Source organism: Hemiscyllium ocellatum, chromosome 5, assembly GCF_020745735.1.
Source record: "Hemiscyllium ocellatum isolate sHemOce1 chromosome 5, sHemOce1.pat.X.cur, whole genome shotgun sequence".
In the NCBI taxonomy this organism is placed as follows: domain Eukaryota; kingdom Metazoa; phylum Chordata; class Chondrichthyes; order Orectolobiformes; family Hemiscylliidae; genus Hemiscyllium; species Hemiscyllium ocellatum.
In genome coordinates this window covers 58,503,431-58,531,239 of record NC_083405.1, presented here as the reverse complement: position 1 = coordinate 58,531,239, position 27,809 = coordinate 58,503,431, and the positions used below count along the sequence as shown (strand labels likewise).

Sequence of the window (27,809 nt, the reverse complement as noted above, 5' to 3'; positions counted from 1 at the left end):
ACTGCTTTCATAATAATCCTTTAGTCACCAAATTACAACCTTTTAATAATTTGTCAAAGTGCTCATTTCAATTTCTAATTCTGTGCCTCATTAAGATTCTAAACAGCTAAGTATTTTAATCAGATTTTCATTACTGATGCTATACTGCTAACACAATGTGCTTTCCATTTAGGTTATGTATTCATCAGGTCAGAGGAGACTGCTGTGCTTAATTAAATCCAGCAGTACATTTGGGCCAGAGGACCAGCTAAAATTAGCAACAGCACATCACTGTAACTAGAACGTACATGCATGGCTACGAGTTCAGTTGTCTAAAAAAAATTAATGGCCTACATATAATCATTTAGGAACCAATTGTTCTTTGGGTGCAAATGTAAATATATCCATTACAAAGTACTTAAAACAAAAATCACAATTATGGAAAACCTATTCAGTCACCAAGTTACAAAGGGAAGAACATTACCTGCCTCGGCTTGATTTCATCTTGACCCTAATCCATATCTCAGGTCGATGTTTATTGACTATCAGAGAAAGACATCCACACTATTAATGCATAGTGGAGCCACAAGCTGGACACCTAAAGGAGTTTTGAAGCATTGTCCTGAGCAATGAAGGTTGAAGTGACTAATACTATTCGCTTGCTCACCTTCTTAGAACTGGACAAAAAAAATGTCTTTTAGACTGTCACTTTAGTAGGAATATTTCATGCAGCTCTTGGAATATAAACTGAAGAGCTGGCATAAATGCTTAACTATTCCAAAAAAAATCCCACTATAACTCTGAAAGACTAATGAGCATCAGTGCTATGGAGGACACATTCTTGGAATGTGTTTGAGATAGTTTTCAGGAGTAATATGTTGAGGAACTAATAAGGGCATGGATAGTTTTCGATCTACTATTATGAAATGAGAAAGAGCTAATGTATAATGTTGTTGTAACAAAACCTATAGGGAGTAGTAGCAATCGGATGCTAGAATTTTCCATTAAGTTTGAAAGAGAAGTAGTTCAATTTGAATCTGAGGTCTTAAAAACCAAATAAGGGAAATTATAAAGATGTGAAGTGGAAGTTGGTTGTAGTATATTAGACAAATACATTAGCATATTTGTTGGTAAATAGACAATGAATATAAAAAAAATGCTTGCTTTAAGGCAAAACAAACAGGGAAATTAAGAGCCCCATGGCTAACATGGGGTGTTACAGATAGTTTAACATCAAAGGAGAAAACTTCAGGCAAGTCTGGAGAAAGATCTTTGGGCTTGAAATGTTCACGTTGCTCTCTCTCTCCAGATGCTACAAGACCTGCTAAGTTTCAGCAGCAATTTCTGTTATTGTTTCAGATTTTCAGCATCTGCATGTTTTTGTTTTGAGTGAACTAAGTACCTTTGTTTCTGCTTTTATGGAGGAAGGCACAAGAGGTCTCCCAGAAATAATTAAGAGCCAAGAGCCTAGAGAGATTGTGGAACTGAAAGAAATTAATATTAGTAACAAAGCAGTATTAGGAGAGATCAATGGGAGTGAAAGGTGACAAATTCCTGAAACTAAGTGAACCTGCACCTTAGTGTGCTAAAAGAGAAACAGATACTGCATGCATTGGGGATCATCTTTCAAAGTTGTATTAATTCTGCATTGGTGCCTGCAGACTAGAAGGTTACAAATGTAACCCCGCTGTTTAAGGAAGGACGGAGAGAGAATACAGAACTACAGACCAATAGCCTGTCACAGTAGTGGGAAAAATACTAGAATCTATCATAAAGGATGTGATAACTGGATATTCAGAAGTAGTTGTCTGTTTGGACAGAGTCAAAAATGGATTTATGAAGAGGAAATCAAATTTGACAAATCTGATTGAGTTCAATTGAAGATTTTACTAGCAGAGTCAATGAAGGTGAACCAGTAAATGTGGTGCATTTGGATCTTCATATGGCTTTTGATAAAGTTTTCCAAAGGAGATTAGTAAAACAGGAGCCCAACTTGAGATACTAGCATGGATTGAAGACCATTTAACAGAGCAGAGAGTAAGGGTGAAGAAGTCATGCTCAGGTTGGTAGGCTGTGACTGGTGGGGTACCACAAAGATCAGGATTGGGTCCCAGGTGATTGCATCTATATCAAATATTTGCATCTGGAGGTGGGAGGGGGTGTGGAGGGTGCAATTTCTAATTATGATATTTCTAAGCTTGCAAAGGATGCAAAATTTTGTGGGAATGTGAGCTGTTAGCAGAATTCACACAGGGTTTAACAAGTTATAGATAGGCTGAGTGATTGGACAACAGTGTAGCAAATGGAATATAATGTGAACAACTGCGAGGTTATTCACTTTGGTTGAAGGAATCAAGGTGAACAGTACTTTTAAATGGTAAGAGATTGAACAATGCTGTTGCCCAAAAGGATCTAGCTGTCATCGTTCATAAATTATTGGAAGCTATTATTATGACATGGCAATGAATCCTTCTGTTAATTAAACTAAACACCCAGAAAACCTCATCATGCCTCATAATCTGTTAAAATTTGAGTGACAGAAAACGCCCAAATTCTACTATTTAAAGAAAATAATATCAATTATTCTTTAACTCTAAAAGTGAACTCTTAAACAACAATTATTCATGACTCTAAGCCACCCTTTCTCTTAAGTGCTTACTACCAGCTCCAACTCTATAACAATATGGTGTTCCAATAAGACACTTATTAAAATTACATTAACTTTATTTCAAAACCACACAGCAGCTGTTGTCTTTCTTCTTCTGTCTAAGATCTCCCTGGATTGTCTTCTTTCTTTATCCTGCAAATACGTTTCATATGAAAAGGTACCTTGGATACACAGTGTTTCCTAATTTCTTGTGTCTCTTTCGATGGCAGTTTTTCTGTCTGCAATTTTCAAAATGCCTGCACATTTATATCCTCAACATTAGATTGTCTCATTGGTTCAATGTTGGCAAAACAATAAATTCAAACTCGATTGGGTTTTAGTATCCTGGGGTATAACTTAAACACGAATTGTTGTCAAAACAGCAACCAACTCAGATATCCATTTCACAGCCATATATTACATATTTTCAATTTTCCAGTACACTCTGAGACTGCCATTTAGTCATATATCAGGTGCTTGTAAGCTCTCAGTTCTGAACAGCATTCACACTCTCTTAAAGGTACAGCATGTACTTTCAATTTTATAGCACTGTTATGCAACAAACAATCTGAAGGCAAATAATAGATTAGCCTTTATCACAAGAGGATTTGAGTTCAGGAGCAAACTCATAAGATTGTGCCTGTCTCGGGTACAGTTCTGATAATGTGCCTAAGGATATATTCTCCATACAAAGAGTGGATGCAGAAAGGATCTTTGCCCTGGATGTGGGATCGAGAAACCAGAGGCACAGTGTCAGAATAAAAGGTAAACAATTAAGGTTGAGATGAGGAGGTGCCTCTTTACTCAGAGTCAGGTGAATCTTTGAATCTCTACCTAGAAGGCTGTGGAAGCTCAGCCATTACATAAGTTCAAGACAGAAGTTGATAGATGTCAGGCTACTAATGACATCAAGGGATATAGGAGTAGGTGAGAATATGAGGTAGATGATCAGCCATGACCTAGAATGGTAGAGCAGGTTCGAGGGCTGAATGGTCTACTCCTCTTAACTCTGAGTGGAAATGCTCTGGAATGGCTGTAAATTCTGTTGTTAACTAGGGATATATCTAACATCAAATATAAAATAAAAATCTGTTTGTAATATTCCATAAAATGTACAGCTCAGAAGCAGTTAATTTGGCTCAGCTAGTCTATTTTTAGTTCCCATTCCTGCATTAACAACCTACATAAGTGTCTTCTCATCTTACTTCACCTGAAGGCATTTCTCCTGCATTCATCTCTGGATTTATTTACAACCAGTATTAAACTATAGTTGTTGCTGGAGGAATTAGAGGAATCTGTGGTGAGGGTATTCTACAGAAGAGTTCTATAAAATGTAAATTATTTTAGGTTGTGTTTTAAAGAGCAATTTAGTGAAGTCCAGTGTATCTGCAGAACATTTAACAATGGATCCTTTCAATATGCTAGTCTTCCTGTTCCACGTGATTATTGCGGTGGAAGGGCATCATGCACATAACATAGAACATGCCAGCAGTAGAAGTTCAGATGGTGGATGATTGCCGAACCCAGCTGAACTCCATCCTTGTTTGGGTTTAATTTACTGAGAGCTACCATCGCATTTTACTGAATTTCAAACATTGGCAAATCTGCCCCTTCACCACCTCCCTGCTCACCATCCAAGAGCCTAAACAGTCTTCCCAGGTGAAGCAGCATTTCACCTGTACCTCCTCCAGTCTTGTGTATTGGATTCATTGCACCCAATGTGGCCCACTATACATTGGGGAAACCAGACTGGGTGACTACTTTGTGGAACACCTTAGGCCAGTATGACCCTGACCTTCCCACAGCTGCCCATTTTAACACAGCATCCTGCTCGCATGCCCATATATCTGACCTCAGCATGCTGCCATGTTCCAATGAATCACAACGCAAACTGGAGGAACAACATCTCATCTTCAGACTAGGCATTTTACAGCCTCCTGGACTTAATATTGAGTTCAACACCTTCAAATTGTGAACCAACTCCCACTCCCCTTTCTTTTAGCTTTTTTGTTACATTCTCTGTCATCATGTCCTCTCTCCCCTTCCCCCTATTCCAGTGGAACTGTCTGATTTTTCCAGTCTGGCAGTTAGACACACCATTGCTCTGCCATTCTCACATTCTGATCACTTCATCTGAACGATCAACATCCTTTCTCCCCTGCACTCGAACCACCCCCCACCCCACTATTGCATTCATGCTGCCCCCCTCTACACTTCACTTCAGCTCTGATGAAGAGTCATCCAGACTTGAAACATTAGCTTTCTCTCTCTCTCCATAATGCTGCCTGACCCACTGTGACCTCCAGCATTTGTTGTTTTCAGTACAGGTTCCACATCTGCAGTAATTTGCTCCTATCTTTTCCCTTATGTAGGGAAGTTCAAAACTAGAAGGGATAATTCTAAGGTGAGAGGAAAAAGATTTAAAAGGAACCTGAGAAGCAACTTTTTTCACACAGAGGGTGATTCATATATGGAATGAATTGCCAATAGAAGTGGTAGATACAGTTTCAAGATTTAAAGGACATTTGGACAGGTTCATGAATAGGGAAGGTATAGAGGGATATGGGCCAAAAGCAAGCAAATGGGGCTAGTTTATTTTAAGAAACAGGGTTGGCATGGATGAGTTGGAATGAAGGGCCTGTTTCTGTGTTGTATGGCTCTATGACCAAGAAGATGCGGCAGCAAACCAGATCGTCAATGAGAGCAGTCAGTGAAGCAACGTGTAAAAGGAAGGGACTGAACAGGGTTGCTAAAACATTGGGAGAAGGACTAATTTCAGCAACATTTGTACAACAACAACATGGAGTGCAAATTTAACTTGAGGGCTTGGAATTATTGGGTGAAATTTACAGCAATGACTGACAGAAACTTCTGTTCGTCATAAAGAATCAAATTGTCCCATCCCCATAATTCAAGCCCAGTTATTTTATTTTTAGAGCAAATGTACTCTGTAAAGTTACAACATTGCAATAAATATGCACACTACAGTTGTAAATATGAACTGGCAACAAGAATAGGCCATTCAACTCTTCCATCCTGATCTGATTCGTGTTTCATTCTACTTTCCTGGCGACCCAGTATACACTTAGACAATCTTGTTGATCAAAGGTTTGTCTAACTCAGCCTTAAAAATCATTCAACTACTCCATCTCTATTGCTTTCTGTGGAAGAAAATTCTACATAATAATGGCACTCTGAGAGACAAAACTTCAGCTCAATTCAATTTTAAAGGATGAATTCCTTATTTTGAAACTGTGTCCCCTAGTTACTGTCCCTCCCACAAGGACAACTTCTCTCCACATTCAGGTAACAGGAGGTTTTTGCATAAATCAGCAGCTGTGAGAGAGGAAGGAGAAAACCAGGAGAGGACTAAACTTACTTGTCATTAAAATATTTCATTCTTGCCACTGCATGGATGGTGGCTGGTATTAAAGGAAATCCTGAAAGAGAAGTTATTCAATGTTAGTATGCACTTCTTACACTTCAGAAGTTCTAATTTATATGGCTATATCCTCAAGTAATAAACCCCACCCCTGCCAATGCATAATGAAAAATCACATGCATATTCCATCCACCAGTGGAAAATTCAAACTATAAGACATAAGACTAAAATTTTAGAAGAACATCAACTTCTAAGTAAATTACAAAAAAGCCAAAGAACTGTCATTGCTGAAAATTAGAAACCAAATCAGGAATTGTTGGAAAAACTCAGCAAGTTGGGCAACATCTCTAGGAAGGGAAAGCAGAGCTAATGTTTCAGATCTAGTGACCCTTCTTCAGATCAGGGTTACTGGACTCAAAATGTTAATATTGCTTTCTTTCTGCAGATGTTGCCTGACCTGCTGAGCTTACCAGCAATTTCTGATTTTGTTTCTAAATAAGTTAATTGATTGAAAAGGATCATCAAAAGTCACAGCAGATCATAATAAGTTTAGAATATTAACACATTAGGATCATCAGTACCACGCTATGAAACGTTTCAACACAATTATAGTCACAGAGTCATGGAGTGATATATAAGGAAAGTAAACATATTTAGGGAATGGCATAGTGCATGTTAGTGGGCAGCTCTTCGATCCAGTGTGGAATCATATGATATCTACTTGCCCATTCTGTGCCTTCTTTTGCCTTACATAGCTCATTTCATTGATGTTGCTGACCTCGTATGGAGATACCTGCTCTCTTCAGCAAGACAGTAATATACACCAAAATGGCTTCTGGCTACTTTTTCTCCAGTGCCAGGGGCACTCAGTACCACCGGTTCACCACTGAACTTCCCTCCTGAGCATTTGCTTTCTTGAATGTAAACATTGCAACATAAGGGCAATAGCTAAACTGGAGATTGGGACCTGAAATTCATCAGAATGTTGGGATGTCAATTCCATATTGAAAATTAAGTCCTATGTGTATGAAATTCAAACAAATGAAATCCAAACAAATGAAAGAAACAAGAAAACAAGCTTTGGCTATAATCATTTTATGCTTTCCTTTACTCTTCAAAGAACTTGTTCTGTTTCTGTAAAAAAAAGTTGCACTTATTTGTCTTGTTTGTTCTTTCCTTGGTGCCTTGTCTGGTGTTGTATTACATTTTAACACCATTAGTTTTATATTTTTTGGCTACTTTCTGTCTTTGCAACTCTTCCTTTAACATTTATTCTGTTCTTTTTTTTACTTTGCAGCATTGCCTTCCTCTTCTTTCACTTATCTTCCATTCTTCTTTCTTTCTCTATGTCCTGTTTGCTTCCCTTCTTTTCTGTTGTGCTGGATGACTCACAGAATTTTGCCATTTCCAATACTAGCTGAGCAGTGATCCAGTTTACCAATCCTTTGTAATGGACCCTCTCTTCATGTTTGTATACAAAGATGTCATAACTCATGTCAGATCACATTTCGAGTATTGTGAGCAATTTTGGACCCCATACCTCAGGAAAGATGTATTGGAGCAGGTCCAGAGGAAGTTCACGAAAATGATCCCTGGAAAGAAAGGCTTAAATTTATGAGGAACCTTTGAGGACTCGGGGAACTATACTCGTTGGAGTTTAGAAGGATGAGTGGGGATCTGATTGAAACTTTCAGAATACTGAACAGCCTGGTCAGAGTGGACCATGAGTTTAGAAGATGTTTCCATTGGCAGGAGAGACGAAGACCCAAGGGTACAGCCTTAGAGAAGCTAAGGAGAAATGTCTTCAGCCAGGGAGTGGTGAATCTATGGAATTCATAGCCATAGAACACTTGGAGGCCAGGTCTTTAAGTATGTTTAAAACAGAGATACATCAGTTCTTGATTACCAAGGGGATTGAGGGTTATGGGAAGCAAGCGGGAAGATGGGTTGAAATATCTATCAGGTGAAAATGATGACTTCAGATGCTGGAGATTAGAGTTGAGAGATGGCTTTTGCCTGAAATGTCGATTTTCCTGCTGCTCAGATGCTGCCTGACCTGCTGTGCTTTTTCAGCACCATGCGCTCGAATGAAAAACCTATCAGCTATGATTGAATGGCAGAGCAGACTTGGGAGGGCTGAATGGCCTAATTTCTGCTCCAATGTCTTATGGACTTACAGCATGTAGAAATTTGTCAATTCTTGGTAATGTGATTTCTTCTGCTCCTTTGAACCGAAAAATAAGAAAAAGAAAATCAAATTTTAGCTTGTCAGATTTAATACATACCCCAACCCAGAAGATAATACCAGTGCAGATGTTGTTCCTCAGCAAATACTGCCACCACAATAAGTGTGTGCAAGTAGATCCCTTCACAAAGCATCCAAAAGTAATTGCAGCCCAACATGTACTGGAGGAAGAAGTGGAGCACTTTACATCCCACCTGGAGAAGCAGTCACAACCTTGTCTTTAATATTTGTCCATTCAAACAGAATAACAATGTCTATACAGTGCATGCTGTAAGATTAAGGATAAACTACTGAGTTATTTGCATCTGCAGTTCTCTGGAAAAACAAGAAAGGGACAAAAAGGTTTCTAAATTTTAAAATATAAACCATTTTTATAAGAAGGTTTTTTTTGACATTGATAGCTCGTTTTAAGTCAACAAAATTTGATGCTCATAATAACTTCCAAACTCATTCGTAAAATGTTACTTCAATGTTATTTATTATTATGTTTCTGTAGAATAGATAAGCTGATATATATTAATTCTATATGAAACCATTGGTAAAGATATCCATTTCAAGGTCCAGTCAAGTCACCTGACAGCAATGTACCCTCTTGACTGGTTCATGTATGCAAACAGTTATAAAAATCATCCAAAATATTCACATCTGCTTCAAATAATTTGAATTATGGCTTATCAATTTGTATTATAAACATACCAAAAAAAATTAAACACAGAATGAGAAACTGAAATGCTGACAGAATAAATCACATTGTCAAAAACAGAAATAATGTAGTCTTTTTGTAAAATGCACATTAGAGCTCAAACAACGTGGAACGGGTGGTCATAACATTATCATGAGCCAGGGTTTGAGGTGCAAATGAAAAGTGACCATATATGTTCACTTTGACTGCAGCTCCATCTTTATTTAGGATCCTTTCATAAGGATAATTAAAGGATGGCGAAATAACAGCATAGAGGCCGGTATCCTGTCACCAAGCCACCCTTTATTTACTTGTGCACAGTACACTGGCTGTGCTCAATGAGTTTGGAGTCAGTTACCTGGACTGAGGAGATTAGAAAGAGGTAAAAACAATGACTGCAGATGCTGGAAACTAGATTCTGGATTAGTGGTGCCGGAAGAGCACAGCAATTCAGGCAGCATCCAAGGAGCAGCGAAATCGACGTTTCGGGCAAAAGCCTTTCATAAATGAAGGGCTTTTGCCCGAAACATCGATTTTGCTGCTCCTTGGATGCTACCTGAACTGCTGTGCTCTTCCAGCACCACTAATCCAGAATGTGGAGATTATAAATCTCCTGTTCGCATTGATCAGTTAGGACTTTCTGATTGGCCCAGGTTAACAACTCCAATCCAGGATTATGTCATCAACGATACCACCTAGTTCCAATTACTACATTTGATTTGTTTGCATTTGTTAAAATATTAGGTACATGTGGTTCTGCTATAACATGGTTTTTGTGTTTCTCTGCAACCTCACGCTATCGGAAATTGCACTGTAGAAAACCATGTTAGAAAATCATGCTGTAGAAGATCGCTAATAGAAAATCACTATACCTGTTCAGTAGAAAATGTGTGTCATCCAAATAATGTCCACAAGTTGTCAATCGTGTTATAGCCAATTCACACTGACAAAACTACCTGTAGTATACAAGATACCTCAAAGCAGTGATTTTCAGCCTCTGACTAGAGAACATGCAATGCTGTGTTGCCTTTTCTTTGGGAAGGCCTGCTGTATTTTATACAATTCCAGCATTTAGGCCAGCTGCAAGTCTTTCGCCAGAATAAAAATCCTGGGGGAAGCAGCAGCCCACTCAGAGCCGGCAGCCTATCAGAGCCTAGCAGCTCTTCATGTTTTTTATTTCAAAAATATACTTTAATCATAAAAATATCTTTACACACAAATATCACTAGAGACGTTTGATTCTGTGCAACCTTTCATATCGATTGGCATTTGACAGTTCCGAAAACCCAAAGGCATTTCTTACTTATGCAAAATATTATTTACATATATTTGAGGTACTGGGAAGGTCCAGTATCTGAATAGACCCCCCATTGCTTGGCTGGTGGTGAGAAGGGTAGTATCTGTGAGATCCTTCATGTACGGCTGGTCAGTCTGCACCACTGAATGCTGCCCTTGAAGCAGCTGGGGGCAGGGTAGAGACACACATCTCCTTTTGAAATGTGCCTTTGCAAAGAAAGTCTGGAGAGAGATGCAATGGTTTTCGTCAGATTCGCCCCAAACAGCTCCATGAAGCAGGACTTTGTGCTGTACGGACTGTTCCCTGGACGCACACCAAGACAAACATCAACTGTGCCTGGAGGGCCATCAACTCGTTGAAAGATGCCTTTTGGTCTGCCTGAAACTTGTTGATCTTCCAGAGCAAGGAGTTGACCTCAATCAGGTGTTACAACCTAGCATATTCCAAGATCCAGGACTACATGCTGAGAGATGGACTAGAGCTTGGGGCAGCTGCTGCCAAGGTGCAGAGGGGAAAGACCACTGTCTAAGGTCTTTCTGCTGAAGTTAAATGAAGATCCATTCAGTTATTGAACACTCCTAGTGCCTCAAATGTATGTAATTATTACCTTGTATATGTAAGCGATATCCTTGGTTTGCTTGGAAAGAGTCAAATTTCAATGTTTGTTTCCTTGATATGTTACTTACTGAAACTAACTGCATTTGTGACTTGTTTATGAACAAAGTCATGAACAAAGTTTTGAAAAAAACTTTGGCAGAAAGACCTTAGACTGTGGTCTTTCCCAACTGTCCTTTGGTGGCAGCTGCCGCAAGCTTTAGTGCGTCACTCAGCGTTGTCCTGGACCTTGGAAGGTGCCAGTCTGTAACACTTGTTCAAGTTCAGCTCCTTGCTCTGGAAGACAACACAATTCAAGGAGACAAAACAGCGTCTTTCACTTGGTTGATGGTCTTCCAGTCGACATTTGTCTTGGTATGTCTACCAGGGAATGGACCATAGTGCACAGAGTCCTACATCTTTGGGCTGCTTGGGATTGACCTCCACAAAAAACACGTCCTTCAAAAAGGCACGTTTCAGCAGGACGTGTCTCCACACCCACAACCACACCCCATGCAGCTACTTCGAGAGCTGTGTGTGGTGGAGCAGAGAGGAGCACAAGGATCTCAGAGATTGTCCTGCCTGATACAGCACAGGTTTGGTCAGGGTGAATCACCAGTTCCAGAGTAGAGTGCCTCTCCCACTGCAACTCCCAGGTCATTTCCGCTGCCCTGAAGCACTTCAACCATGTCCTGAAACAAACTTTCTACCAAAAGCCACATTTGCTTTCTCAGTGCCTGCCTCTGTAACGTTTGGAGGAAGAACGCCTCATCTTCCGCCTCGGAACACTTCAACCCCAGGGCATCAATGTGGACTTCAGCAGTTTCCTCATCTCCCCTTCCCCCACCTCACCCTAGTTCAAGCTTCCAGCTCAGCACTGTCCCCATGACTTGTCCTACCTGCCTATCTTCTTTTCCACCTATCTACTCCACCCTCCTCCCTGACCTATCACCTTCATCCCCTCCCGCACTCACCTACTGTACTCTATGCTACTTTCTCCCCATCCCTACCCTCCTCTAGCTTATCTCTCCACCCTTCAGGCTCTCTGACTTTATTCCTGATGAAGGGCTTTTGCCCGAAACGTTGATTTTGCTGCTCCTCGGATGCTGCATGAACTGCTGTGCTCTTCCAGTACCACTAATCCAGTTCCAGAATAGAGCTGACCAGAATGGTGATGACCTTAGACAGGATTTTGTTAAACTGCATTCAGCAGTGAAATAAGTCACCAATTTCTAATTTCCTCCCTCTCTGCCTTCTGCTTGTAGAAACCTTGAGGATTCACACGTGCTACCTACTAGAAGCATACTGTCATCCACCTCCAACAGGTCCTAGCCAATCAAGTCCACAAAGTTGAATATAATATTGGGCTGTCACTTCTGGGAGTTTTATTCTTTTCCATGGAATCAAGGGCTTTGGTCAATTCATTCGGCTCCCCCACATGCTGTTGTCTAAGACCTCCGTGACACAGGACAGGAGTGACTGGCAGGCCGCACTGTCCTGGGGCTTTGTGTCACACAGCTGCCAGTATTACATATATCCAACTCCCCACGTCAAGGAGGGTGCCAAGCACAGATCAGTGAAGGTGAGAAGGTAGTTATGAGCTGTGCGTTGCGAGGAAGAGGAAGGTGGGAGGTGGAAGTTTGCACCAAGAGTAAGGTGCACTTTTAGTGCCCTCCCTCTCCCCTTCCTGATACCAGTCCCTATATCAGGTATTGGGTGGCTATAAACAAGAGATGATGCATCACATCCTTGCTCCTACCATTAGAACTTACAGTCAACATGCAGGCAATTGCTTGCCAAAGGAATGATAAGACAAGAGTGTTGAATGTCTGTAAAGGATATTGCTGGGAAAATGAGTTGAATCCTTTTTCTTGCTGTTATCATAACTTTCCAACTTGTCATGTACAATATGTATGTGTTTTTCTATACACCTTCGTATGTACTTTTACTTTGGTTTTGGTGAAAAGTGCATTCGGAGCCTTTTGTTCCATCACTGGCCACCATGGTAGCCAAATTGCAAAACACAAGACAGGATTTTTCCAGCCCAGTTTCAGTCTGGAATCAGACTTGTGCAATGTCACCATCAGCTGTGATAGGGTGAGATAACATTGTCTTATTCAATACCAATTGTCATCTGTGGAACATCAGCATTAAGAAGTTATATTGTTCTTATCAATGAGGTTTTTCTTTATCTTCTCATCCTATCATTGCTATCTCTATTCTTCTTTGGTGACTATGTATTTTCCTAGCTGCAAAGAAAAGCCTAAATCTGAAATATTCAGGCCTCTTCCTCTTTTTGTCTACCAGAAAACTTCAACTGTTTCTATTTGCGCTGATTTACAATAGATTGCAAGTTTGAATGCACCAAGCTTGTATTTTAGTCTTATAGAGTCATAGAGATGTACAGCAACGAAACAGACCCTTTGGTCCAACCCGTCCATGCCGACCGGATATCCCAACCCAATCTAGTCCCACCTGCCAGCACCCAGCCCATATCCCTCTAAAACCTTCCTATTCATATACCCATCCAGATGCATTTTAAGTGTTGCAATTGTACCAGTCTCCACCACTTCCTTTAGCAGCTCATTCCATACACATACCACCCTCTGTGTGAAAAAGTTGCCCCTTAAGTCTCTTTTTTTTCTTTCCACTCTCAATCAAAACCTATGCCCTCTAGTTCTGGACTCCCCCACCCCAGGGAAAAGTCTTTGTCTGTTTTTCCTATCTGAGCCCCTTATGATTTTGTAAAACTATATAAGGTCACCCCTCAGCCTCCAACACTCCAGGGAAAACAGCCCCAGCCTATTAAACCTCTCCCTATGGCTCAAATGATCCAACCCTGGCAACATCCTTGTAAATCTTTTCTGAACCCTTTCAAGTTTCACAACATCTTTCTGATAGGAAGGACACCAGAATTAAAGAAATCAAAGAACAAAGAAAATTTACAGCCCAGGAACAGGCCTTCGGCCCTCCAAGCCTAAGTGGATCCAAATCTACTGTCTAAACCTGTCAATCATTTCCTAAGCATTTGTATCCGTCTGCTCCCCACCTACTCATGCATCTGTCCAGATGCATCTTAAATGAATCTACCTGCCTCTACCACATCTGCTGGCAACACGTTCCAAACGTACATCACCCTCTGTGTGAAGGACTTGCCTCGTGTATCCCTCTTAAACTTTCCACCTCTCACCTTGAAAGCATGACTTCTCCTTATGGAATCCTTCACCCTGGGAAAATGCTTGTCTCTATCCAACCTGTCTATACCCTTCATGATTTTGTAAACCTCAATCAGGTCCCCCCTCTATCTCCTTTTTTCTAATGAAAATAAACCTAACCTACTCAACCACTTTTCAAAGCTAGTACCTTCTACACCAGGCAACATCCTCATAAACTTTCTCTGCACCCTCTCCAAAGCATCCACATCCTTTTGGTAATATGGCGACCAGAACTGTACACAGAATTCCAAATGCGGCCGAAGCAATGTCTTGTACAATTTTAACATGACTTGCCAGCTCTTATACTCAATACCCTGTCCAATGAAGGCAAGCATACTATATGCCTTCTTGACCACTCTATCCACCTGTGTAGCAACCTTCAGGGTACAATGGACCTGCACTCCCAGATCTCTCTGCCTATCAACTTTTCCCAAGGCTCTTTCATCCATTGTAAAATTCGCTCTAGAATTAGTCTTGCCTAAATGCATCGCCTCACATTTGTCTGGTTTGAAATCTATCTGCCACTTTTTGCCCAAATCTCCAATTTATCTATATCCTCCTGTATTCTCTGACAGTCCCTTATGCTTTCTGCTACTCCACCAATCTTCGTGTCATCTGCAAACTTGCTGATCATACCAACAGTGCCCTCTTCCAGATCATTTATGTATATTACAAACAACAGTGGCCCCAACACTGACCCCTGTGGAACACCACTGGTCATCTTTCTCCACTTCGAGAAAATCCCTTCAACTGCCACTCTCTGTTTCCTGTTGCTCAACCAGTTCTTTATCCACCTAGCTAGAATACCCTGCACACCATGTGACTTCACTTTCTCCATTAGTCTGCAATGGGGAACCTTATCAAACGCCTTACTAAAGTCCATGTATATGACATCAACAGCCCTTTCTTCATCGATCAACTTGGTCACTTTCTTGAAGAACTCTATTAAGTTGGTAAGGCACAATCTCCCCCGCACAAAGCCATGTTGCCTATCACTGATAAACCCATTCTTTTCTAAATATAAATAGATCCTATCCCTCAGTATCCTCTCCAGCAACTTTCCTACCACCGATGTCAGGCTCACTGGTCTGTGATTACCCGGATATCCCGACTACCCTTCTTGTAAAGGGGACAACATGAGCAACCCTCCAGTCCTCCGGCACCCCACCTATATTTAAGGATGCCACAAGGTTATCTGTCAGGGCACCAGCTATTTCCTCTCTCGCCTCCCTCAGCAACCTGGGATAGATCCCATCTGGTCCTGGGGATTGGCCCACCCTACTAACCTCTAGCCTACCCAACACATCTTCCCTACTTATGTCAACGTGATCCAGACTAAACAAACGTCTATCCCTAATCTAAAGATTCATCATGTTCCTCTCCTCAGTGAACACTGATGCAAAGCAATCATTCAGAATCTCACCTATTCTCTCAGGTTCGACACACAGCCTTCCTTCATTATTCTTTAGTGGATCAATCCTTTCTCTAGTCACCTGCATGCATCTTATATAAGAATAAAATGCTTTGGTATTCTCCTTAATTCTGCTTCCTAAAGTTATTTCATGACCCCTTTTAGCCCACTTGATTCTTCGTTTAAGACTTGTCCTACTCTTCCGATATTCCTCCAGGGCCCGTTCTGTTCTCAGCTGCCTAGACCTTATGTATAATTCCCTTTTCCTCTTTGCTAGTCGTACAATTTCTTCTGCTATCTACGAATCTTGCCCTTCCTATCCTTTGTCTTCAACAGGACATGCCTATCCTTTCCTATCTTCAACCTACCTTTGAAAGCCTCCCACATCTCAAATGTGGACTTTCCTTCAAAAAGCTGTGTCCAATCCACATTTCCCAGCTCCTGCCTAATTTTGATATAATTGGCCTTAGCCCAGTTTAGTAGTCTTCCCTTAGGACCACTCTCATCTTTATCTACGAGTATTCTAAAACTTACAGAATTGTGGTCACTGTTCCCAAAGAAATCCCCCACCGCAATTTTAACACCTGTCCTGGCTCATTCCCCTGTACTAGGTCCAATATGGCTCCTTCCCTCTCAGACTATTGACATACTGGTCTAGAAAACTCTCCTGGACGCTTCTTACAAATTCTACCCCATCCAGACCTCTGACACTAAGTGTATCCCAGTCAATGTTGGGAAAATTAAAATCTCCCATCTATTGCCTCTGTATCTTTCCATAATCTGTTTACCCATTTGTTCTTCTACTCATGCTCACTGTTGCGAGGCCCGTAATACAGCCCCAACAATGTAATGCACCCTTCTTAATTCTCAGCTCTACCCATAATACCTCACTACCCAAGACCTGCATAGTGTCCTCATTTAGCACAGCCATGATATCATCCCTGACCAGTAATGCAACTCCACCCCTGTTTTACTTCCCTCCCTGTCCTGTCTGAAGCCTCTATATCCTGGAACATTTGGTTGCCAATCATCATACACTTCCTTCAACCAAGTCTCTGTGATCGCAATAATGTCATACTCCCAGGCACCAATCCAAGCCCTAAGTTAATCTGCCTTACACACTATACTCCTTGCATTAAAGTAAATGCATTTCTGGCCACCAGTTCTTTTGCGCTTGTCCACTGTCTGCCTACTCTTCCCTTTATTAATGCTATCTTCGTGATTCTTACAGTCTCCAGTCTCTACCTCCCTGCCTACTTGTTTTCTCTGCTGGTTCCCAGTCCCCTGCCATATTAGTTTAAAATCTCCCCAACAGCAGTAGCAAAAACTTCCCGAAGGACATTGATTCCAGTCTGGTTCAGATGTAGACCATCCATTGTGTAATAGTCCGACCTTCCCCAAAACTGGTTCCAATGTCCAATAAATCTGAACCCCTCCCTCCTACACCATCTCTCAAGCCACATGTTCATCCTGCCTATTTTTTTGCATTTCTATGCTGGCTAGCACGTGGCACTGGTAGTAATCCCGAGATCACTACCTTTGAGATCTTCCTCTTTAACTTCTCACCTAGTTCCCTGAATTCTTCTTTCAGGACCTCATCTCATTTTCTACTTATATCGTTGGTGCCTAAATGCACCAAGACAACTGGCTGTTCACCCTCCCCTTTTAGAATGCTCTGCAGCCGATCAGTGACATCCCTGACCTGAGCACCTGGGAGGCAACATACCATCCGGGACTCCCATTTTCAGCCACAGAACCGCCTATCTACTCCCCTCACAATAGAATCCCCTATGACTATGGCCTACGAGTCTTTTTCCCGCCATTCTGAACAGCAGTGCTCACCACGGTGCTATGATCCTGGCAACTGCTGCCTTCCTCGTGAGCCATCTCCCCCAACAGTATCCAAAATGGTATATCTGTTTGAGATGAACGCAGGAGACACCTGCACTGCCTTCCTACTCTTTTTCTGCCTTTTGGTCACGCAATCACTGTCTCCCTCAGCAATTCTAACCTGCGCTGTGACCAGTTCACTAACCGTGCTATCCACGACCTCCTCAGCATCGCGGATGCTTCGCAGTCAGACCATCTGCAGCTCCAGAGCCGTCATGCAGTCAAACAACAGCTGCAGCTGGACATACGTCATGCAAGTGTAAGAGTCAGGAACGTCAGACACATTCCTAAGCTCCCTCATCAAGCAAGAGGCACATGCCATGGGTCTGAGGTCCCCTGTCATTGTAAGCTTAGCTTTATATGAACTAACTAAAACCAAACAATGCACTTAAATATACGAAAACAAACGATAAGAAAGAAATAAAAGCCTTACCTTACAGAGTCTTTTTCTTCCTGTTAGAGGAGGGTATGGAGGGAGATACTACACGTGTAGTATCTCGGGTTTAACCCCTACCTTCCCAGCAGCCCTCGCTTCACCTCACCTTCTCTCCTTGCTGCTCTGTTAAAATGAAAGCACCCAAAATTCCAACAGTGGTGTAACCAATGTCTTGTACAGCTGCAATATGACATCCCAACTTCTGTACTCAATACTCTGACCAATATAGAAAAGCATACAAAACGCCTTCTTCACTATCCTATCTACCTGAGACTCCACTTTCAAGGAGCTATGAACCTGCACTCCAAGATCTCTTTGTTCAGCAAATCTCCCTAGGACCTTACCAGTAAGTGCATAAGTCCTGTTAAGATTTGCTTTCCCAAAATGCGGCACCTCACATTTATCTGAATTGAACTCCATCTGCCACTTCTCAGCCTATGGCCCATCTGATCAAGATCCCATTGTAATCTGAGGTAAACTCTTTTGCTGTCCACTACACCTCTAATTTTGGTGTCATCTGCAAACTTACTAACTTTACCTCTTATGAAGACATCCAAATCATATACGTAAATGACAAAAAGTAGTGGTTCCAGCACCGATCCTTGTGGCACTCTGCTGGTCACAGGCCGCCAGTTCTGTATCCAAGTGGTGAGTTCTCCCTATATTTCGTGCGATGTAACCTTGCGAACCAGTCTCCCATGGGGAACCTTGTTGAATGCCTTATTGAAGTTCACATAGATCACATCTACTGCTCTGCCCTCATCAAACCTCTTTGTTACTACTTCAAAAAACTCAATCAAGTTTATGAGACATGATTTCCCATGCACAAAGCCATGTTGACTATCCCTAGTCAGTCCCTGCCTTTCCAAATACATGTACATCCTGTCCCTCAGGATTCCCTCCAACAACTTGCCCACCACTGACGTCAGGCTCACTGGTCTATAGTTCCCTGGCTTGTTCTTACCGCCCTTCTTAAACAGTGGCACCATGTCAGCCAACCTCCAATCTTCCAGCACCTCACCTGTGTATCAATGATACAAATATCTCAGCAAGAAGCCCAGCAATCACTTCCCTAGGTTCACACAGAGTTCTAGGGTACACCCGATTGGGTCCTGGAGCTTTATCCATTTTTATGTGTTTCAAGACATCCAGCATTGTTCAGTATATTTTTAAAAACAAGATTAATAATCTGTGCCATCTTCTCAAAATAGTTTAGTTCTATTTTCCTTTGGTTTGTATCAATTTTCTCTTGTATACCAGGTGCGATTATGTCTGATTTCATTAATTCAGTTAAAAGTCACACAACACCAGGTTAAGTCCTAAAGGCTTAATTGGAAGCATTAGCTTTCGGAACGCTGCTCCTTCATCAGGTGGTTATGGAGTACAAGATTGTAAGACACAGAATTTGTAGCAAACGTTTACAGTGTGATGTAACTGAAATTATACATTAAAAAATACCTTGATTGTTTGTTAAGTCTCTCATCTGTTAGAATGACTAGTGTTGGGATCCATTATTAAGGTTAGGTAGTGTAAGAAACTTTATTGTTAGGTAGTGCTCACGTAAGGTAGTATTAGCAAGTCTGGAACTTGTTAGCTTCACTAGACAACAGTAAGCCATTATGTTACACTAAGAACAGACTGAAAAGCTGATGGCATAGCCTGAAGAGGCCCCAGGGAGGGTGAGAGATAACAGGACATTGGAGCCGTGTCTGGACGCGCGTAGCTCAAACTGAGGTAATAGAATGTTATCAGGTGAGAACCAATGACATACGAAAATTCTCCATTTTACCAAATAAGGATGTAACTCTGGAATGTGAGAGAACAAAAGGATAGACAAATTAAAAAATAGTCAGAACGCCTTCTCCAGTGAGCTAGACACCTCACTGTACTGTGTACGATTCTCTCTCATTAAACCTGTTTATACTTTTAATCAGACCCGGTGTCTCTCTCCTCCAAACGAACACGGGGACAGAGGATCTGTCCCAACACTATGTTAGTTTCACTTTCTTCATATGTAAATTGCAAAACCATTTTTAAAAGTTACATCCTCAAGTGAACTTTAACCACTGATGTCAGTCCAGATAATGTGTTGAAGGTGTTAGCCCCCGTGTGCTGTTGTCTGTGCCATAATGTTTAGACAGATTCTAATCTAAAAAATGAATTAACAGAATCTTACATGGATTCATACAGTTTTTAAACAATGTACAATGTAACTCTGCAAGTACAAATTCACCCCACAAACGTATGTGTGCATGTGTGTGTGTTGGAGGGGAGTGGTTGTGAGAGCCTGTGAGAGAGAATATATGTGTGTGTGTGATTGTGAAGGGCTTGAAGTCTGTGAGAGGGTTCATGTGTGAGTGTGGGAGTTGGTGTGCCTGTAGGTGTTAGTGAATGATGGATTCTCAGAGGTGCGTAGCACGAACAGCCAAGTTTCTGGTATTGAGACTGGCTCTAATGCATGGGGGGTACGTTGGCTTCCAAGAGATCAATTGTATTTGGGGATTCTGTAATCCGAGGAACAGACAGACGTTTCTGTGGCCAGCAGAGAAAAAGTAGAATGGTGTGTTGTTCTCTGGTGCCAGGATCAAGGATGTCTCAGAGAGGGTGCAGAATGTTCTCATGGGAAAGAGGGGCCAGCAAGAGATTGTTTTCCACATTGGAGCCAACAATATAGAAAGGGAAAGGGTTGAGATTACAGGAGGGAGATTACAGAGAGTTGGTTAGAAATTTAAAAAGGAGGTCCTCAAGGGTATAATATCTGGATTACTCCCAGGGCTATGAGATAGTGAGGGCAGGAATAGGAAGATAGAGCAGATGAATGCATGGATAAAGAGCTAGTATATGGGAGAAGGATTCACATTTTTGGATCATTGGAATCTCTTTTGGGGTAGAAGAGACCTGTACAAGAAGGACGGATTGCATCTAAATTGGAAGGGGACTAATATACTGGCAGAGAAATTTGCTCGAGCTGCTCAGGAGGATTTAAACTAGTAAGGTAAGGGGTGGGACCCAGGGAGATAGTGAGGAAAGAGATCAATCTGAGACAGTTGAGAACAGAAGCGAGTCAAACAGTCAGTGCAGGCAGGGACAAGGTAGGACTAATAAATTAAACTGCATTTATTTCAATGCAAGGGGCCTAACAGGGAAGGCAGATGAACTCAGGGCATGGTTAGGAACATGGGACTGGGATATCATAGCAATTACAGAAACATGGCTCAGGGATGGGCAGGACTGGCAGCTTAATGTTCCAGGATACAAATGTTACAGGAAGGAAAGAAAGGGAGGCAAGAGAGGAGAGAGAGTGGCGTTTTTGATAAGGGATAGCATTACAGCTGTGTTGAGGGAGAATATTCCCGGAAGTACATCCAGGGAAGTTATTTGGGTGGAACTGAGAAATAAGAAAGGGATGATCACCTTATGGGGATTGTATAATAGAACCCCTAACAGTCAGAGGGAAATTGAGAAACAAACTTGTCAGGAGATCTCAGCTATCTGTAAGAACATTCAGGTAGTTATGTTAGGGGATTTTAACTTTCCAAACATAGGCTGAGACTGCCATAGTGTTAAAAGTTTAGATGGAGAGGAATTTCTTAAGTGCATACAATACAATTTTCTGATTCAGTATGTGGATGTACCTACTTGAGAAGATGCAAAACCTGACCTATTCTTGGGAAATAAGGCAGGACAGGTGACTGAGGTGTCAATGGGACCAGCGACCATAATTCTATTCGTTTTAAAATCATGATGGAAAAGGATAGACCAGATCTAAAAGTTGAAGTTCTAAATTGGAGAAAGGCCAATTTTGACGGTATTAGGCAAGAACTTTCGAAAGCTGATTGGGGGCAGGTGTTCTCAGGTAAAGGGATGGCTGGAAAATGGGAAGCCTTCAGAAATGGGATAACAAGAATCCAGAGAAAATAATGTTCACAGGTAAAGGGGCGATTGGAAAATGGGAAGCCTTCAGAAATGAGATAACATGAATCCAGAGAACGTATATTTCTGTCAGGGTAAAAGGAAAGGCTAGAAGGTATAGGGAATGCTGGATGACTAAAGAAATTGAGGGTTTGGTTAAGAAAAAGAAGGAAGCATATGTCAGGTATGGACAGGACAGATCGAATGAATCCTTAGAAGAGTATAAAGGAATTGGAAGTATACTTAAAAGGGAAATCAGGAGGGCAAAAAGGGGACATGAGATAGCTTTGGCAAACAGAATTAAGGAGAATCCAAAGTGTTTTTACAAATATATTAAGGACAAAAGAGTAACTAGGGAAAGAATAGGGCCCCTCAAAGATCAGCAAGGTGGCCTTTGTGTGGAGTCACAGAAAATGGGGGAGATACTAAATGAATATTTTGCATCAGTATTTACTTTGGAAAAGGATATGGAAGATATAGACTGTAGGGAAATAAATGGTGACATCTTGCAATATGCCCAGATTACAGAGGAGGAAGTGCTAGATGTCTTGAAAAGGGTAAAGGTGGATAAATCCCCAGGACCTGATCAGGTGTACCCAAGAACTCTGTGGGAAGCCAGAGAAGTGATTGCTGGGCCTCTTGCTGAGATATTTGTATCAGTGATAGTCACAGGTAAGGTGCCGGAAGATTGGAGGTTGGCAAACGTGGTGCCACTGTTTAAGAAGGGTGGTAAGGACAAGCCAGGGAACTATAGACTGGTGAGCCTGACCTCAGTGGTGGGCAAGTCGTTGGAGGGAATCCTGAGGGACTGGATGTACATGTATTTGGAAAGGCAAGGACTGATTAGGGATAGTCAACATGGCTCTATGCGTGGGAAATCATGTCTCACAAAATTGATTGAGTTTTTTGAAGAGTTAACAAAGAAGATTGATGAGGGCAGAGCAGTAGATGTGATCTATATTGACTTCAGTAAGGCGTTCGACAAGGTTCCCCATGGGAGACTGATTAGCAAGGTTAGATCTCATTGAATACAGGGAGAACTAGCCATTTGGATACAGAACTGGCTCAAAAATAAAAGACAGAAGGTGGTGGTGGAGGGTTGTTTTTCAGACTGGAGGCCTGTGACCAGTGGAGTGCCACAAGGATTGGTGCTGGGTCCTCTACTTTTTGCCATTTACATAAATGATTTAGATGTGCGCATAAGAGGTAAAGTTAGTAAGTTTGCAGATGACACCAAAATTGGAGATGTAGTGGACAGCGAAGAGGGTTACCTCATTACAACAGGATCTGGACCAGATGTACCAATGGGCTGAGTGGTAGATGGAGTTTAATTCAGATAAATGCGAGGTGCTGCATTTTGGGAAAGCAAATCTTAGCAGGACTTATGCACTTAATGGTAAGGTCCTAGGGAGTGTTGCTGAACAAAGAGACCTTGGAGTGCAGGTTCATAGCTCATTGAAAGTGGAGTCTCAGGTAGATAGGATAGTGAAGAAGGTGTTTTGTATGCTTTCCTTTATTGGTCAGAATATTGAGTACAGGAGTTGGGAGGTCGAGGTCATGTTGTGGCTGTACAGGACATTGATTAGGCCACTGTTGGAATATTGCGAGCAATTCTGGTCCCCTTCCTAATGGAAAGATGTTGTGAAACTTGAAACGATTCAGAAAAGATTTACAAGGATGTTGCCAGGGTTGGAGGATTTGAGGTATAGGGAGAGACTGAACAGACTGGGGCTGTTTTCCCTGGAGCATCGGAGGCTGAGGGGTGACCTTATCGAGGTTTACAAAATTATGAGGGGCATGGATAGGGTAAATAGAGTCTTTTCCCTGGGGTCGGGGAGTCCAGAACTAGAGGGCATAGGTTTAGGATGAGGGGGAAAGATATAAAAGAGACCTAAGATGCAACGTTTTCACGCAGAGGGTGGTATGTGTATGAAATGAGCTGTCAGAGGAAGTGGTGGAGGCTGGTACAATTGCAACAGTTAAGAGGCATTTGGATGGGCATATGAATAGGAAGGGTTTGGAGGAATATGGGCTGGGTTTTGGCAGGTGGGACTAGATTGGGTTGGGATATCTGGTCGGCATTGACCGAAGGGTCTGTTTCCATGCTGTACATCTCTATGACTCTATGACTCTAGAGGAGTCTGTGTGTGTGTGTGTGTGTGCATGTATGTCGGAATGCCTGTGCATGTGTATAGGAGTGTGTGTGTGTGTGTGTGTGTGTGTGTGTGTGTATGTGTGTATATATGTAGTGCAATGGTAGTCACCTGTAGTGTAACATGAACTAAAGGTCCCGGTTGAGGCCATCCCTATGGATACCAAGCCTAGCTATCAGCCTCTGCCCAGCCACTTTTCGCTGCTGCCTGTCCCAAAGTCCGCCTTGGAGGACGGTCACCTGAAGTTTCGAGATCAAATGTCCCGAACCGCTGAAGTATTCTCCAACTAGTCAAACCTCAAACAGATAATTGTTTGTAGCAAATTGCCCGACTTTCAGGACAAGTCCATACAACCCTGTCACGGCGGGGTTGTGGACATGGATACCACCATACGCATGGGGACACCTCCCACCTTGTATGTGGCAGGTACTCATGCAACTCAGCCAATGTTGTCTATATCATACGCTGCAAGCAAGGATGCCCTAAGGAATTGGGGAAACCGAGCAGAGGCTACGGCAATGGATGAATGGGCACCGCACAATAATCAACAGACCAGCATGTTCCGTCCCAGTTGGAGAACACTCCAGTTGTCTGGGACATTCAACCTCGGACCTTCGGGTGACCATCCTATTTACGTTTAGTACCCATAGGGTTGGTCTCAAGCGGGACCTTGGGTTCATGTCACACTACAGGTGACCACCATTGCGCTATACACACACACGCAGACACTCCTATAGACACAGACACACACAGGGACTCCTATACAGACACACAGACATAGACACTCCTATAGTCACACACACGCAGGCACTCCTATACAGACACACACACATGCACGCACTCCTATAGACACACACACATAGACACTCCTATATACACATGCACACTCCCACACTCACTCATGCACCCTCTCGCAGTCTTAGACTCTTTTACACTTGCACATATGACATACTCTCTCTCACAGAACCAAATTAAAAACAAATGGAAATCTCATCCCATACAATCAAATATATTTGCTTGCAAAACCAACAATAAAATTACTTAAAATGAATGTCCCTTTATATTATTTATTCCCTTAAAGTCACTTTTCACTTACATTATTCAAAAGCCAACAATCCTAAATTTGCTCAAATCTGCAATGAGATTATATTGTTCCATGAAAACCCTTCTGTTTTTGGTTCAGCTATATAATCAAATTCAAAAATATTTCTATTTGTAGCTGGTGAAATATCATCATCTGAAAAAATTTGCTTTGAATCCACATCCCTTCCATTGAGTTTTGCTGCCAGGTTAATTTTGGGCTGGATTTAATTAGTAGTTGACATTTAAGACAAATGATTTGAATTGAACTGACAGATAAGTATGTTGTGAATGCCCTTTTATCATTAACAGCATAGCAGGGATTGTTAGCTTCCAGAGTCAATGTAGCTTGCAGTCAGAGTTCAGAGAAGTGTCACAAGATTTTGAGACATGTAGTTGGAGGCTAAAATACTATTATTAGGAGCACACCACTTTCATTTAAGTTGAGGGTATTTTTTTTAATCTTACAGTAAAATTTTGAGTTATGAAATTGGAGTTACCTTTCTCAAGTTGTCAGATTTATATCTGTTTTAAATTAGCAATGTTGATGAGCAGTAGACTACGTTAATCTATTCATTATTAATGCCACAAACACTTCTTCAAGCCAACGTAAGTTTGCTTCTTAAGAAAATGTTTTTTAAAAGAGATTTCAAGAAGAATTATTTATATTGTATTTTTCCCAAGTTTTTATTCTCCCACCCAGATTTACTGTTTTCCTTCATCCACTTATTTGAGTTGAGATGGAGCCAGTAGGCCTCTCTGACATGTGACCCATTCCAAGTTACTTCATGAGCAGCCAACAGGAGACACCTGTTGTGGAACAAAGTCCTCTCAGATGGTTTAGCTCCAAGTTCGAACAATGTCAGAAAACATTAAACCCATTGTTCTCTAACACAGCTGATTTGATGAATTGTACAAAGAGCAGGTTGATCTGCAACTTTAAGAGAACTGCTTAAATGATCTTCACTTTGTAAAATTTCTAAGGAGTGTATGATTCCTTCTCATTTCCCAATCCAATGTGAAGCCCTTTGTTAAGTTCGAACAGCTTCCATACCACATCTGAGTACAGGAAGCTAGTCACCATGTGACACACCAGGTGTGAAGAGCTGTGAGGAAGATTTACATTTCTCCTCCTGTAAATCTCTGATGTATGTTTAGTTTTATCATTATTGCACACTACTTACTTGTGGTTTTACTCAGGTTTGAAGTCAATGGAACATTTTCCATTTTGAGAAACCTAGCTCAGTGTAAAGTGCTTTGGGGTCAACTGCAGACACGAGAAAGATGGTATAATAAAAATCGCCTCTCTAAACACTTACAAGAAACTAGCACTGGAAAAATCTCTGCAGTCTAACAGTTTGGCTCATAAAATAGTTGGCATCAATTACTTACAAGGTTGTAATTGAAGGTGAATGAAAGTACAATTCAAAGGGGAGAAGAGATTCCCCATGTAGTTGGGGTATCATTCATTTTCCTGCATCCAATTTAAACATATTTAACAAATGCACCTGTGTGATATTGATCTACAAGGTTTATCAGCCAGGGCTCTAAGGAATGCCTGTTAGGCTGTACCCAAATCATGTTTTCTTGAATTTTCTGAATTACAACAAGCGCCAGTGCTGACTAATTCAGAAAGAAAGACAATGAGCATAATATGCTTTCCAATTGTGGGACCAAGCGAGTTAGAAGACAACTCACCAGCTCATCAAGAGTGGGTATCATACTCCAGTATAAGCCTTAACGTTGGCATCCTTGATTGGTGGGTTGTCCACAGAAACCAATAGCTTTTGGGTCCTCATGTCAACTGGTTGAGGAATACATCTTAGGGAATCCAGTGGCAAGTAGGCAAGTCATTTTTTCTTCTTATCATAGGTTGAGGGTTTTGGAGAGAGGGGTGCTAAGAGTGTTGGTGGCAAGATTTGGGGTGGACTTTCAGAGAAAACTGGCCTTCCTCATCCCTATCCCTTAAAATGCTCCCAGAATGATGTGGATGGAAATCACTCTAATCCAGCATGCAGGTGATCCTGGGTTTCCCCTTGGGTTGCCACTCCTGTTCAGAATGGCCACTAGTCTCCAAGAGCTGCTGGACTGGCCAGCTCAGGATCCTCAGCAGTATCAGCAGGAATGGGCAGTCACTTCTAAGGTCACTAAAAATCACGCGACACCAGGTTATAGTCCAACAGGTTTATTTGGAAGTACAAGCTTTCGGAGCACGACTCCTTCATCAGGTAGCTAGTGGGGCAGGATCAGAATTTATACTAAAAGATCAAAGTGTCACACAATTGATGTGGTGTATTTAACAAACCTAGATTGCTGTGAAGTCTTTAATCACTTAGAATGGGTTGCAGGTTTTGATTCATTAATATGTAAATCCCAGAACTTCTTTCAAGGTGACATCTCAGCTCCGAAAATGCATTAAGGGTGTAAGGTTAGAGTCTGTCTGTAATCCAACCTTGAATTAGACTGGTTCTATTTCCAAAATAGGAATTTATAAAATGTCACATGGGTTGATTGCCGACAGAACAAAATTTTTGAACAAAATAGAATGCACCTTACAAATGGAAATTCACTCCATAGACTTATACGTGTGTGTGCATGTGTGAGAGAATGAGTGAGAGAGAGGGAGACATTGTGTGTATATGCATGTGCGCGTGAGTATGAAAGTGTTAATGTGTGTGTGTGTGTGTGTGTGTGTGTGTGTGTGTGTGTATGTGTATCACTCTGGGAGGGCCTGCATGGTCTCACCACACTGGCAGCAAAGCCTCCAGCAACTGCACATAGTCAGGAACCAATCAGATATTCCTTCTCACCATTGTATTATATTCTCATCCCCACATCTCTTCTCCTGTGGGCTGTTAGAGTTCTTCCCCACGTCAGGATTTCATG

At 41.6% G+C, this 27,809-nt stretch overlaps 1 protein-coding gene across 1 annotated transcript in view; it reads right to left on the bottom strand.

The window, feature by feature from the left end:
• calcr (calcitonin receptor) overlaps positions 1 to 27,809 on the bottom strand; it is a 157,685-nt gene that overhangs the window by 26,042 nt on the left and 103,834 nt on the right. Inside the window, exons 10-11 of the mRNA XM_060825461.1 lie at positions 8,294 to 8,447; positions 6,006 to 6,066 (exon numbers count right to left, since the gene is read on the bottom strand). Of these exons, the coding sequence (XP_060681444.1) occupies positions 6,006 to 6,066; positions 8,294 to 8,447 (215 nt within the window). The remainder of the gene's footprint in view (positions 1 to 6,005; positions 6,067 to 8,293; positions 8,448 to 27,809) is intronic.